The sequence below is a fragment of the Necator americanus genome, chromosome III, assembly GCF_031761385.1.
Source record: "Necator americanus strain Aroian chromosome III, whole genome shotgun sequence".
In the NCBI taxonomy this organism is placed as follows: Eukaryota; Metazoa; Nematoda; class Chromadorea; order Rhabditida; family Ancylostomatidae; genus Necator; species Necator americanus.
Window position 1 is genome coordinate 32,243,717 of NC_087373.1, and position 14,559 is coordinate 32,258,275.

General features: G+C 40.6%; 1 protein-coding gene across 2 annotated transcripts in view; it reads left to right on the top strand.

The window, feature by feature from the left end:
• RB195_011669 (uncharacterized protein) overlaps nucleotides 1–12,144 on the top strand; it is a gene marked incomplete at both ends in the record, with an annotated part of 45,633 nt that extends 33,489 nt beyond the window's left edge. Inside the window, 20 exons of one of the 2 annotated variants that reach the window (XM_064193196.1) lie at nucleotides 987–1,103; nucleotides 1,578–1,654; nucleotides 1,936–2,054; nucleotides 2,345–2,446; nucleotides 2,504–2,647; nucleotides 3,547–3,669; nucleotides 3,792–3,924; nucleotides 3,990–4,094; nucleotides 4,153–4,303; nucleotides 5,802–5,975; nucleotides 6,127–6,254; nucleotides 6,330–6,420; nucleotides 8,074–8,191; nucleotides 9,431–9,636; nucleotides 9,722–9,850; nucleotides 10,326–10,491; nucleotides 10,554–10,661; nucleotides 10,753–10,838; nucleotides 11,750–11,892; nucleotides 11,986–12,144. In XM_064193196.1, coding sequence (XP_064050779.1) covers nucleotides 987–1,103; nucleotides 1,578–1,654; nucleotides 1,936–2,054; nucleotides 2,345–2,446; nucleotides 2,504–2,647; nucleotides 3,547–3,669; nucleotides 3,792–3,924; nucleotides 3,990–4,094; nucleotides 4,153–4,303; nucleotides 5,802–5,975; nucleotides 6,127–6,254; nucleotides 6,330–6,420; nucleotides 8,074–8,191; nucleotides 9,431–9,636; nucleotides 9,722–9,850; nucleotides 10,326–10,491; nucleotides 10,554–10,661; nucleotides 10,753–10,838; nucleotides 11,750–11,892; nucleotides 11,986–12,144 — 2,579 coding nt within the window. The remainder of the gene's footprint in view (nucleotides 1–986; nucleotides 1,104–1,577; nucleotides 1,655–1,935; nucleotides 2,055–2,344; nucleotides 2,447–2,503; nucleotides 2,648–3,546; nucleotides 3,670–3,791; nucleotides 3,925–3,989; nucleotides 4,095–4,152; nucleotides 4,304–5,801; nucleotides 5,976–6,126; nucleotides 6,255–6,329; nucleotides 6,421–8,073; nucleotides 8,192–9,430; nucleotides 9,637–9,721; nucleotides 9,851–10,325; nucleotides 10,492–10,553; nucleotides 10,662–10,752; nucleotides 10,839–11,749; nucleotides 11,893–11,985) is intronic. The other variant, XM_064193197.1, reaches the window with a different exon arrangement.
• Between the last annotated feature and the right edge of the window lie 2,415 nt (nucleotides 12,145–14,559).

Sequence of the window (14,559 nt, forward strand, 5' to 3'; positions counted from 1 at the left end):
CGTTTTTAGCTTTAAAAATTTTTTAGAAAAATTTTAGAACGATTTTAAGAAGAAAAAAGAATTTTTATGAAATGTGTAACGTTTTTGTTCTTTTCAATCTATCTGCAACACCTCTCACTTTGCATGTTTGAAAAACTAAATTAATTGGATAAATTACAATTAATTTTCGTCTCGCTTAACATTTCTTAAACATTTCCTTGCCCGCAAACTTATTTCTTTGTAAAATCCTTATTTTCTTTGTAAAACTTTGAAATTTTTTTACTTTTGTAGATTTTTCAGCGTTTAGAAATTATTTTGTTCAAAAATACTTTTTAAAAAAACTTCACAAGTCAATATAAATTTCAAGCTAATAGAATAGCTGCTTTTGAGCTAAGCTAGCAAAATTAGGCGGTGTTATGCAAACCGTTACCATGTACCAAGTAACGGATTGCGATTTTCTGGACTATCCGTTATTCGGGCTAACTTTCTACGGGAGAATACCTTAATAAACGGACCTTCTGGTTTAGTCACCTTCATTTGAGCTATCTGCACTAAGAACTTAGAGACTTTTTGTTTTTTTTTTCTCGAAAAGTTTGTTTTCGCCGCAAACTTGTAAGATATGTAGTAGTTGGACAAAGCCTGGTGGATATTTCTGTAAAGAATTAGCGATATCAAATTCAAGAGAATAACTCGTTTTTTTCAATTTTTGTTTTGCTCGAAAATTCTGGAGGACATCTACAAAAGTATCAACATAAGATTTTTGCGTACTGAGAGTTCCTATAATATTCTTTTTTTTCTGTAAAAATTAAGTGTTATGCCTATTTTCCTCAACTCCGTTTAGTAGAATATTTATTCTTGGATTTTCTTCTGTTGCATATAAAATCGTTAAAAACAAGTTTCTATTGTATCTATGATCCTTTCTTGTGGAAAAATATGCCTGAAAGCTACATACCGTAATTCTCTTCCTTATCATTTCATTCTACAGTGCAATGAGCAACTCTATTCAGCCACTTTCATTTGTGACCTCGTCGCACATCTTCCTCCATGGGTACGATTCATCGTCTCCTGTAATGCGGACACATCGCTCATTTTTGATGAGATTATGACAAGAAGAATCCGGTTAGGTAAGCTTAAGGTTTAGTAGTTAAAAGCATCAACCCACGAATCTGAGGTGGTACGGATTTCAGGTGGAGCATTCGTGTACGGGATCGTAGATTATGGAGAGGAGGGTGATTCCGTCCATTTCTTCCTAATTGTCGTAAAAAACGGCCCGGAAAATGCGGCGCCGCACAAGACTGGCGCGCTCCAATCGAACTCCTTGTAGAAAATGGCGCGCCGAAACGCCCGAAGCGGTATCTTCCTGGCCGTTTTCTACGGCAATTAGGAAGAAATGAACGGAATCACCCTTCTCTCAATAATCTACGATCCCGTATACGAATACTCCACCGGAAATCCTTACCACCCCAGATTCGTGGGGTGATGCCTTTAGGTTGTATTTGGAAGATACACTCTATTTCACGAAGTTTTTTTTTTATTTTGAGAGATTAATTTTTGAACAATTTCCCTAAGGAAATCCCTGAAATTCTTCTGCTTTTCAGACGACATCGCGTTAGATGAGCGAGTAGTTCGAGACAGTCGAATGCTTATAGACTATCGTCTTTCTATGGTGCAGGAGGTAATTTGTCAAATTTCCTGGATTAAATTAATTTTGTTATTAATATTTATCATTACTTTTAATTCTGTTATCAATCATAAAATTTCTTGATTAGTTATTCTTTCTTTCTCCTTTTCTTTTACTCTTAACTGAATTTTTCCCTGGATTTGAGGTTATTATAAAATTAGTGGTATTATTGGCTTTATTTCTGAACGACATTTGGAATTATGTGATATCGATTTTCTTCATTAGCTCCTGGATGGAACTACGCTTGACTATCTTCTCATTCGACTGCTTTTCAGCTTGACAATCACTTGCTATCTAACACCCGCCGATCGATAATTGATCCATTCGGCGACCTAATCGATCGAATTGTTTTCGCGGCAAATGGCAATGTGCTCTATATTCGTCTATTGATTAGGTAAGATATAGGATTTCAGATTTCAATTTTTACCAATATTTAAAAAAATGCGTATTCATAAAATTTTGGTAGCAATTTTGGTATTTTGGTACCATCGAATATTTTTCTTTGAGTTTTATTCCTTCGGTACACTTATTCACTGTAGAAAATGCAGTTTTCCGGGTTTACTCAGAACTGGCGATGTTTTTCGACGGTTCCCATTTTTCATAGTTCAAGCACTTTTATAGATAATTATGATTAGAGTATCAAAACAAACGAAAACTGGTCCCTGAAGCTCAGTGGTCTTACAGACTGGTCGAGACTGGCCGACTACCTGTCCGATATCTAATGCAGTCAAACCTTCCTGTGGATGACATCGACTTGTATGGATTGATCATGGAGTTGACATTCACGTCTGTTAATTTAGGGAGTTTTTGCTATTTTTTCAGGGATGCATATAGTGCTTTCAGTTCTCCGAGCATATTTGCTAAGGTAGTTCCCGTGTTGAACGTGTTTCTCGCTTCTCTTCGGCCTTTGGATCGAAAAAATTTGATGGCTGTGATGAATGCGACACATTCGGATGTGCCAATGATTGAAACACAACTGGATGAGATGTAGGTTATCCTTCAAGAGTCATGAAATATTTTTCGAATCAGTTTTTACTTAGAATTCCAACTGGAAAACCACGAACAACGGAATTCTTTAAATCCTTGATGCAGCAACGACATGCGTGCGCTGCACGAGGTGGTAATAATGAGGTGATCTGAAAATCCAGAGCTCTTACCCAACATCGTTTATCCAGTTGGATAAACATGTCCTGGCGGATAAGTGACCCCACAGATTGCGCCTGTAGGAGAAAATACATATCTACTCATTGGAGATGACTAGAAACGTTTATTGAATGAAGGACAAGGTCCCGCAACGAAACAGCAAATCGGCCAGATAATACTGGATGGGACTATTTGGAAATGTTGTCGCTTTTGATTCCGTTTCCATGGTATTTATCCTCTCAAATAACTTATATAGGATAAGGGCACAGGATTGTCACAGAGGACATCCTCAAAACAGTACAAAAAGATCAGAAGAACACTTTTTTGAATTATTATCATCCCATTACTGTAGTAAACACTCGTCAGACGTTCCACGGTTCTATAGGCAACGGCAATGGTGACGAAGTCACTGGTATGTCTAAAAAAAAACGAGTCGTTGTGAATGATGGAAAGTAACGAGGGATGAATTAGCCAATCATAGCACCTCTGTCCCGCCCCTTCTCTAAAATGACCTCTTCACATGACAAATTGACCGTAATGTTTCTTCGGGCAGAGTTGGAAGTAGAGACATTTCGCTTGAAAATCTTACAATTTTCTTTTTGGTAAGTCACTCAAAATTTCGTTGAATTTAGCAAAAATTAAAAACTCTAAATAATTTTATATCGAGAGATTTTTTGTTACCTTTGAGTGCAGTTGATCTCCTTCAGAAATTCCGTTTCCCTAAAGGTGAATATCAATTTTAGCCTAACAATTCTCACTCCACTACTATCCTTCAACGCTAATGGTTCCATAACGTTCCATGATACGGCTATTCGAGATTGGCTGTTAAAGAACGCGAGTCATCCGAAGTTCTGCTCAGATGCCAGGTACACATTTTTTCCCCTCGAAGTCAAAATCCCATTCTGAAGAGTTTTAGCGCTGGAAAAATAGAAAAGAAAAATGCTACAACCGTAAAAAAAAGAATTTTCACTGACTCACCCTATTTTAGGCATGGCCACATTCTTCTAGCCCTCTACCTCACCGATCTTGCTCCTCTGAACGCGACGCAAACCTTTGAATTGAGTCATCATTTGCTTAAAGCGCATCCATACAAATATATGCACGGCAAGTACATCGCAGAGGTAGGTCAAACACCTCGTGACGAACTTTTTGCGAGAACTTAGGGGAAAATGTCTTTTTTTTCCAGTTCACCTCCTCTAAAGACGGCCAAATTCACTGGATAAAACGATGTTCGGCTGATGTGAAAAGATCGCTACTGAATCAGAGAAACATGTTTTATCCGAACACAAAGGTAAGTCGCCAGGGAAAAACACCGTTCAAGGATTTTTTGTGGAATTTGATAATTCCAGGTGACTCAACTACTGTTCATGGCCGGTGCTGACGTTAATGCGGTGGATCCTTCTACTGGTCTCACTGCAATGCAAAAAGCTATTGCCGCTGGAAATGCTCATCTTGTCTCGCTTTTCCTGAATCATGACCAGGCAATACAGAAGAATCTAGGTCAGACATGTTTTGTTACTGTAATTCATTTCCATTTTTTTCGCACATAATTCATTTTCTTTTTTTCGCACATTTTGCAACTTTTTTTGCACTTTTTTCTCTTTTGACTATCTGCAACTTAATAATTCCTTCTTTTCCTTCTTTTTGGATCTTTCTTTTTGAATCGTCAAGTGTTGGAAATGATTAAATTTCTAGTGAGACTCATAAAAACAGTAAATTTATTGATCTCCAAGTTTTCTCTTCTTGAAACCTCGGCATTGGGAAGTGTATTTATGTTTTCTTGTTTTGTAGTTAATAATAATTAATTACTAACCATAAAATTATTAATTTAGCAATTTCATTAATTTTATTCATACAAAGTGCTCCAACATTAGCGTTTGTCTTTGGAATCAATGTTTTTCAAGAATACGCAATTCTGTAGCGACGTGAGACACCGGTGCACCAATCTGATTGTCACATGCGGCATTGGTGATTCACTTGTTTGTGCAAACGTGCATTTTTGGTCAGATAAACACAGAGTTAAAGGCAGCACACCACGAATCTGAGGTGGCGCGGATTTCAGGTGGAGTATCCGTATACGGATTAGATTAGATAATTTAGATAGATTAGGGGTCGTAGATTATGGAGATGGAGGTAGTTCTCCCTGCATCACTGCAAACACCTCCAGAATGTTGTTTTGTACGACGCCATCCATTGCAACGCTCCACCCCTAGCGCCGCCTCCGCCCTGCGATTCGTCGAAAATCAATCCGAACTGCCCCGATAGGCAGTAGGGGACGCCACGCGTGCAAGGGTCGCGCGCTGCAATAGGAGCCATCGTACAAATAGCATTCAGGGGTCGGCTGCTTGCAGTGATTCAGGGAGAGATGAGTGGAACCACCACGGTCCCCATAATCTACGACCCCGTATACGGATACTCCACCTGAAATCCGTACCAACCCAGATTTGTGGTATGCTGCCTTTAAGAAAGTTCGAGTGTAATCAGCAAATCTTTTCGAGTAGGGTTCAATAATAAAATTATCGTCGGTTAAGATTTTTCCTTCCTATTTTCAATTCCTCGACCAAAGAAAGATTTCCCTTCAAACTGTAGTCCCATGAGAAAAAGGCAATAAGTGATCATAAGAGATGGAAATTTTTCAACTTATGTAACGATCTTTTTTTTTGAACGCCTAATTATTAAGCTTTAAGGCCAGAGAGGCGCAGTGGATAAAGTGGTTCGATGATCGATAGTTCGAAACACCCCTAGTGGCAACCAAACTTTTCATCCCTCTAGCGCCAATAAATTGATACCACTCCAGTCTGGGAGAATAATAACACTGATTTGACACCCCCGCAGTTAGCCCCCGCAAGTCATTGTGTAGGCTGAACACGCGTTCTTAAAAATCTCAAACGTATGGATGACCCGGAAGGTTTATCCTTTTCCTTTTTATCTTAAATTCTGCCTAAGAAAAATTTTTCTTGTTTTACTTTTTTCTTCAGAGAAGTATCCTTAATTCTAGAAGAAGTGAGAAAGCCGTCTCCATTGTTTTCTCTTCTATTGTCATCTTTCAAGCGAAATCCATGGAAAAGAAGCCTCCGTGCAAAAAAAATAGTTCGCAGAGTTCCCAAGCTTTCTAATTTGGTTACAGTAAATTTTGAAAGAACTTATTCCGAAGAAGATTTATGGGAAAGAAGTGAGCAATTGTTTATTTCTTTATTACTTCCATTTCTCATTAGTTAATTAATTATTTCAATTTACCATTAGTTTAAGAGAAAATGAGAAAAAAAAAAACTGAAAAATGGTGCGAAGCGCATCACCTCTTAGCACGATTGAGAAATTTTCAGACCCATCCGTTCTGACAATCGCGGCAAAACATGGACATATGGAATTATTGCCGCTCCTGTTACCCTTGGATGCTATGAGAACGGCTGATAAGGCTTTGATAGAAAGCGCCAGAAATGGTCACGTGAAGGCAAGGCTTTTTGATCTACTCATCGTTGGAGCGCTAATGAACCTGAATGTATATTCTGGCGTTATTTTCTTTAAGGTGATTCGTTATCTGCTCGCTCAGAAATGGCTGGACGAAGAGCAACGAAAATCTGCCATTGAGAACGCCATGGTCGCTGCAGCAGGTGCAGGTGAGAGTACTTTCTGGGAAATGGGCGATACTGGATTACTAATATTCGATTGACAATGTCAACCAGCAACCAAGATAGTTAACAGCCTTTATTACGGCTAACGTTTTGGCGTTGCCGCCTTCGTCTCGAAGGCCTGGAAAGTCAGAACATTTGCAACATATCCTCTTAAATGCCTCATCCAGAACAAGTCATCATCTAAGATGTTACACCTGGAAACAAAATCCAAAAAAGCCCAAATCGTTGTGCTTACCTCAGTAGCCGCGTTGCCGTGATGGTACTTATTAAGACCTAACTTTTGCAGCTAGTCTTGGGTTTTTAATGAGATTGCAGAAACCAATTACATGTCTTAACTGGATTCATTTACTCTGTTTTTTCCTCCGCGTAGAAGATCCACTACCGCAAAGGTCGCTATTCTTATCGCTCTTCCGGTTTAACTCATTCCAACTATCCAACCATTTTCTGCTGTCATAAAACATTTCTTTATAATTCTTTGTATTCAACATACAACAATCCTGTTAGTTCTGCTATAAAATCTTGGATTATATAATTCACGGGCGAATTTTGATTTGGGATGGAAGAAGAGAAAAGTATATGGGAACATTCCTCTATCAATCATCTTTCTTTTAAGCTGCCGCTCTGATTTACCAAATCTTTCTGGAAAAAAAAAATATGACTAATGGAACGTATCACGAAATTGACAAAGCGTAAAACCCTAATGGAAAACATAGAGTTCGAGGTGTACATTGCGAATATAAGCGTGGCCGCGCTCAGTTTCCCCTGTTCATCCTAGAGAAAAAAAACAGTGTGGGAAACGATGTTCATTCCTACGACGTACGTCAGAACTTGTCACCCTTGTGTACGCTCCGCATCCATGAGCGAGCGGTAGAGTCTAACGAGCTTTCTTCAGCAGCTTATCCAAGTAAATCCAATGGATAGGTTGTGGAGGAAAGTGAATCGTAGTTAAGTATGGCGCGTTCTAACGTACCTCGTAGGAACAAACTGTGTTCCCACGCCGTTTTTCCAAGGACAACCCAGGGAAATGATTGTGGCCAGGCTCATACTCGTAATCTACACCCCGGACTTTATGTTTTCCATCGCGATTCCATAATATGTCACGTCAATTCCGTGACGCGGTTCTCTTAACATTACTGTTGACAACAGAGGACAAAGATTGGTTTGTTAACCTATATAAGCGAGGTTGTACAGTTGTTACTTGGATTTCATCACTGGTTACACCTTCACAGAAATCAAAATGGTACTAGGAGTACTCATTTACAGTTGTGATTATTCACTTAGTGCTGGAGAAGGATTTTGTCTACTGTAAAAGCATTATTGTAAGACTTTTATAGTTCTGAGGATTCACTTGGTTCCTTGAGTTTGAGGCGATCCACTCTTACTATAGTCGGGTCAAAACGACATGAAGTGTAGTCGCGGTGCATTTACGTACACGCTCGAAACGGCGCTGTGGAGGCGGCTCCTAGCCGCTGAGCTCCACCGAAGCGCCTCGAAAGAAGCCGTGTACGCAATTGCGTACGTGCTACATGTCCTCTTGAGCCTACTATACTTCTGGAAATTTCTGCTACGGATCACATGCATTATTTGTTTACTCAATTATAAAGTGTTCCAAAAAAAAAAAAACTGTTCACCTACTAGGTCAAACGGAAGTCTGTGAACAACTGGTGGATGCGTATGATTGTCACGATTTCGCTAAAGCTATGTGTGCAGCATGCGAACACGGACGTGCCGATACGGTCCAATTTTTCTTATCACGGTGAGTTTTGAGCGAATAAATCCTTCCTTTTAGCTTGTTGCTAACATTTCAAACAAAAAAAAAGAGGAATTATTTGTACCCATCCTGACAAACCAAACCAACCGAAGCCAAAATTTCTTCAAAACCAAATTGTTTAAAAACTAGCAATGCGTGGATGAGTTTCATAAGATTGTACTGCCATGTTTTTTTGTCATTAATGCTTGAAAGTGTTTTGATGGATACGAAAAAGTCACTTCTTTTCAGGCAACTAGTGTTTCGAATATTTCGAGTTTTCATTCTGTATCCGTTCATTTTTCACTGCTAGAATTGTGTATTCGATGTTCGTTAATTGAAATGAAATTGTCGGCCACAATTTTCGTTTTCTTTTTTATCTTTTGTTCTGATTAAAATTCACCACTTGAAGGCAGCACGAGTCTGACGTAGTGAGGGAAACCGCTGGCCAAGCTAGAGATGAGGTTGCAGATTGTGGGATCAAGGGTGGTTCCGGTCATCTCTCACGAATCGTGAAAAAAGTGAAAAATACTCTTTTTCACGACGATTTCCATTGCAACGCGCCACCCTTATACGTACACGCGCCGCATACAGCTGCGCAGCGGTCGAAAGCCAGTGGGTTCTCCTCGACTGCCTATTCAAGTGACACCAATGAATTGGTACCTGAGTGGATCAGAGCGTATACATAGACGACCGTTCTAAAGTTCCTCGTAGGAACTAAAGCGGTTCCCGCCACGTTTTTTAGGACAATTAAGGAGGGGTGAGCGGAACCTTTCCTGGTCCCGCAATCTACAACCCCATCTCTAGCTTTTCCCACGGAGTCCCTTACCACGTCAGATCCGTGGAATGCTGCCTTTAAATTGTATTGTTTTGGAAAGCACATAGAATATCAAGAATAGATAGGATGCGTTTTTCACGTTGCCCAACAATCTTCAAGTTCTCTTCTCTTGAAATCTTGGCTTAGTAAATAGGATTTATGGTTTCTTGTCTTCCCATCGGCGTTTTGGTGAAACTGTATTAGTGGCTTGACGTTTTAACTAACTTATTCTTATCAAATTCCAAGTAAGGGGACAATTCCAACTTCTAGTGAACCACCGCGTTCTTAAAGATTGTCACTGAAGACTTTTGATGTTGTTAGGCAACGTCATCAACGTCATAGGTGACTCATCGCTCGCATTCCATTACTCAGCAGTCTGGGGATCAGTTCTCGTATATCTTTGGTCTTCGTTAAAAACATTATTGTTGCAGCGGAGCGTCACTCTCCACCATGCAATGGCCTCCAGAACGTCCTGCACTCATTTGTGCTGTAGAGAGTGGAAGTTGGGATTTGGTGGTGGCTGTGTTAGCATTACCAAATTGCGATATCGAATGCACAGATGCTTTCGGGAGAACGCCAGTAATTGCTGCAGCACGATGTGCACATGTCGGACTCATCGATATGTTAGTTAACAAAGGTTGGTGCACTTTTTTCCACTTTTCCTTCAGTCTTTTTATTCATCAATCAATTATTATTGTTTGATCAATTATTGATACCTTAAGGCGCCAACATAAATCAACGAGACGAAAACGGTTGGACGGCTCTGACGCACGCTGTACACAAGAATCATTCACCATCAGTGCAGTTATTATTGGACAGAAACGCAGAAATCACCGGTAAAGACAAAACTGGTAAGTTGTCACGCATTCTGGATAGTATTTGTAGGCAGTACTTATAATTTCCTGAATCAAAAGTGCGAACAGTTTTGCGACTTCACCGAGTCATAGTTGGGTCAAAACGACATGAAGCACGGGCAGGTGCGTAAGCGGCTGCACTTGAAGCGGCGCAGTAGAGTGTGGCGGTTGGGATCATGTAAGGATCCTCGCTACCGCCACCCATCTCTGCGGTTCGACAAGGTCCCACCTCGATTTCAACCGCTGTCTCCACCGCACCGCTTCGAGCGCGCAGCCGCTTACGTGGCTGTCCGTGCTTCATGTCATTTTGACCCGACTATAGTCGCCACCAACATCATCGCTATTAGTTGTTGTAGCCGTGCACCAATAGCGAGCTTCTGACACCGCCCATTTTTCGCGCTGCACTATTTGTTTGCGTTTTGAATTGCAGTTCGTGTTTTATTTCCGCTGATCCCTGCTAAAAACATTGCAGGGAAATCTCTGGCGCATATAGCATGTGCGGTAGCGTCTCGATCGATAGTCGATCGATTACTCGAAGCAGGCATGTTGATCGAGGAAGCCGACAACGATGGAGTATATCCAGTACAAATAGCGATACAAAATCGAAATAAGCCTGCTTTGGAAGCATTGTTAGGAAGGTGAGATCAACAAAGATTATACCGAATTGCTTCTAAAAAAAATCGCTTATCGATCGTTGCAGAGGTGCTCGTCTACGATCATCAACGTGGCAGACAGCGATCGATGCCTATCCAGAAGCACTTTTTGTGCTCTTTTCAAAATTGCTTGATGATGCAGGAATTCTTTTTAGGTAGGGATTTTCAAGAAAAAGAAAACAGAACAGAAACTAGCTTCTTCGTACCAGTCTGTGAATACAGACTTTACATGTTATCTTACTTCAGAAAGAAGAGATTCGAGGATGCAATGCATCGTCTTCATTATGCTCTCAACAAATGTGAGATGTGTTCAAAGAACGAGAAGCTAAACGGTAGGTTTTTCCTACTAGATGCCTCCTAAAAATCCATATCTATCTATCGAATAAATTTCCATGATTTAAATCGAGAATTGTTTTAAATCGCGAAATCCGAAATTTGATCAGCATTTCAGCTTATTCTGGTAATAATGGTAATTGAAATGGCAGTAGTTGAAACAATTATAGAAGGAAATCTTGAAAATTAGCTCAAACATTAACAAGATTTGTTCGTTCCAAATATTTGGTCGACCTGCTCTCTGATGTATAGTCGAGTCAAAACGACATGAACCAGGGTGCAATCGCGTAAGCGGTTGCGCTCGAAGCGGTGCGGTGGAGTGCAGCGATCGGTATAGAGGTGGGAGCACCGCGGAACACAGCAATGAGAGGTTGTAAAAGGAGTTCCAAACGCTACGCTCCATCGCACCGCTTCGAGCGCAACCGCTTACGCAATTGCTCCGTGCTTCATGTACAATAGCTTTGACTGCGCTAAACGTTTGAAGAGCGCTCGGCGACAATTCACATGCAATTTCCCACTATTTTAAACCACTTTATTCTGAAAATGTAAGAAATCGCTTTGTGACTAATAAACTGTTTACAAATTAACACTATAGTTGGGCCAAAACGACTATAACGACATGAATCATGAGTGTAGTTGTGGTGCATTTACGTACGCGCCGGAAACGGTGCGGTGGAGGCAGCAGTTGGGACCGAGCTGTCACCGTCGCGAGGTGCAGCGATGGATGTTGCCAGCATGAGTTTCACCACGCTCCTAGCCGCTACGCTCCATATCGAGAGGAGCCGCGTTCGCAATTGCGTACGTGGTTCATGTCGTTTTGACCCTACCATACCCGATAAATGTCCTTATTCAGGAACTTATCAAAATTATTTCTGTGCACTCCTTCATTTGTATACTGATTCATTTTTAGACATGCAATGTGGTCTTACAAAAGTACATCAACAAATCATTATCTCTATGGCACGAGTTCTACGTAGACAAGGTAGAACTCAACAAGCCATTGATATTTGCTCGACCATAGACCCTACAGCTTGTGAGCAAGTTCGGTTCGAGGTTAGTTGATGGAATTCTACTGTATTTTCCTGCAGTTTTTTCTTTACTAATAATTGAATTAAAATAAATTACTTGTATCACTGTCCTTTCAAGTGTCTTCTGCTACGAGCAAAATGTCATTTCGATCTACACGACATAGAGAGGGCGAAGGCGAACGTACGTGCTGCAATTCAATTACGACCAGAACACGATGAAGCACGACATCTCCTCAATACCCTTGTACTGCCGTGTACAAATATTGCAAGATTGTAAATTATCCAAAATAAGTCTTTAAAAATCTATTGATCATAATGGTGTGCAATATCCGAGAGATCTTACGAGCAGAAGCGACGATGCGGGTTCAAAATCATTATTTTTAGTGTTTTTCTGGTCCATATACATGCATATACCGATGTAGGATGAATTTCTTTTTTTTTCTTCGGCTTTCCCGTCGTTTTTTTTCTCTAAATTTTTTGGTGCATTGTCTAACTGCGGGTTGTCATATTACGGACTAACAATATTCTTATACGACTTTATAAAGATTTATGCAAATATATCTTTGTTACCACATATAACGAAAGAAAGAGAAATGTGCCCATCCTGTGTGCAGCGCCTGTGGACTATTACCCGTATTGTACTTCGTATTTGGTTTGAAATGTGACTTAAGTCACATTTCAAACCAAATACGAAGTACAATACGAATGTATCCTGTTAAAGTCATGCCTTTGAACAGCAGGATGATTAGTAGAAGAATTGGATAAGAAATGTATTTCGAACGTATATATATATATATATCTCAGATAAAACACAAAAGAGGAACGAGAAGTATTCTCCTTGCGCATCAGAGAATACTTAGATGGTAAAAGCAGAGGTTTGAAAACACAACATAGAGAATATTTAGGGGGAAGAAAAGGCTAAACACGGACATGATATTTAGAGCACGATTGTTGCTCCTGAAGATATCTGCCTTCAAGAAACAGTACCACAAATCTAATGTGGTGAGGGAATCTGCAGGAAAAGCTAGAGATGGGGTTGTAGGTTGCGGGACCAGGGGTGGTTCCTCTCATCTTTCACTGATCGTTGTATAAAACGATGTTGGAACCACATTGGTACCTTAGAACGCTCCTCTATACACACGTTTCGGTTCAATTAACAGCCTATTTATTGGTTTTACCTGAATAGGCTGGTGAGAAGAGATCACTGATATTCGACTGATCGCACTCGGATGCGGCGCGTACACAAGAATGGTGCGTTACAACCGAAATCGTCTTTAAAAAAAACATTCTCCTCCACGTCGTTTCATACGGCGATCAGAGAGAGATCAGCGGAACCGCTCCTGATCCCGCAACCTACAATCCCATCTCTAGCTTTTCCTGCGAATTGCTTCACCACGTCAGATTCCTGGTATGCTGCCTCAATATAAGTTCTAAAAAAATATTCCATTTTTGTTTGGTGTCCTTCCATGAACGAAGAAAGTGATCGATTACAAACTACTTAATGTCATTCATGGTGAAGGCTTCTGAAGTTTAACCGGCGCACACAACACCTAGCCGGTCTTCGCAGTTCCGACTTAAGAGGAATGTCCCGTCTTCGCGATCCAGCGGAATATGTATCGAAAGCAAAGCGTAGATGGGCAGGTCACATCATGAGAAGAATCGACGACAGATGAACTTAAAGAACGCTAGAGTGGATCCCAAGAGACGCTAAACGCCCTCGAGGGAGACCGCCAACGAGATGGGGTAACGTGTTCGCTACACGGATGGACTCAGTTGGATAGGCTCAAGGACCTCGTCAACGTCACTCACGAAACTTGAGAACATCTTGGATGACAATGGCGAGGGAACGAAACGAGTGGAAGAGATGCTGGGGCCCGCACGTCCAGTGAAGACGGGCCATCTAAGTATTTTGGTATTTTGGAAGTTAACATGGGAGATTACAAACTATTTCGATGGCGCTATCATAACTGAATGCCAGGAAGTTTTCTACCAAGATTCAGCACATCTTCCCATTACGAGGCGTCTCACTGCATCGATAGTGCGTGAAACGTGAAGTTCAGGTGAAATATCCCTGTACTCTATTTTCACTTTCTAATTATTTGCTGGTGTAGCGCAGTGGTATGAGATTGCGGCTGCACCGTCGTTAGTTCGAAACCTCCTAGCCCACGTAAGCCCTCCAATCCTCCGAGGACATAACTGAGAAGATAAAAACACTGAATTGATACATAGGCCCACCATCGCAAGTCATTGTATAGATCACACACTCGTTCATAACTCTCAAAAGATGCTGAAGTTGAAGTCGAAAGCGCGGTCGCATCTAAAGAAATGATCAACGAAAAACACTTTATCTTTCGTTCTTTCTGTAGTGTTCCCATGCAGTGAGGTCCTCAACCAGACGATGATTTGCTGCTACAGGCGATCAATAGGACGTGGAAAACAGCAGCGCGGTAGAAATATAATTTAGTTTGTTGGTTAAATTTAGATTAAAATGAGAAAAAAAAGTGGATTGAAGACTCTAAAGATTGATACCAGATAGCTAAACCGTGGAAACAAATATTGCAGTTAAATCTACACGAGTTGGGAAGAAATCCTTAACACCTTCAATTTATCCTAACAAACCTACTTTGATACTAATTAAGATCCGATAAGTAATGACGATCATAACAGTTATTTACCTTCTCCATTGCACAAT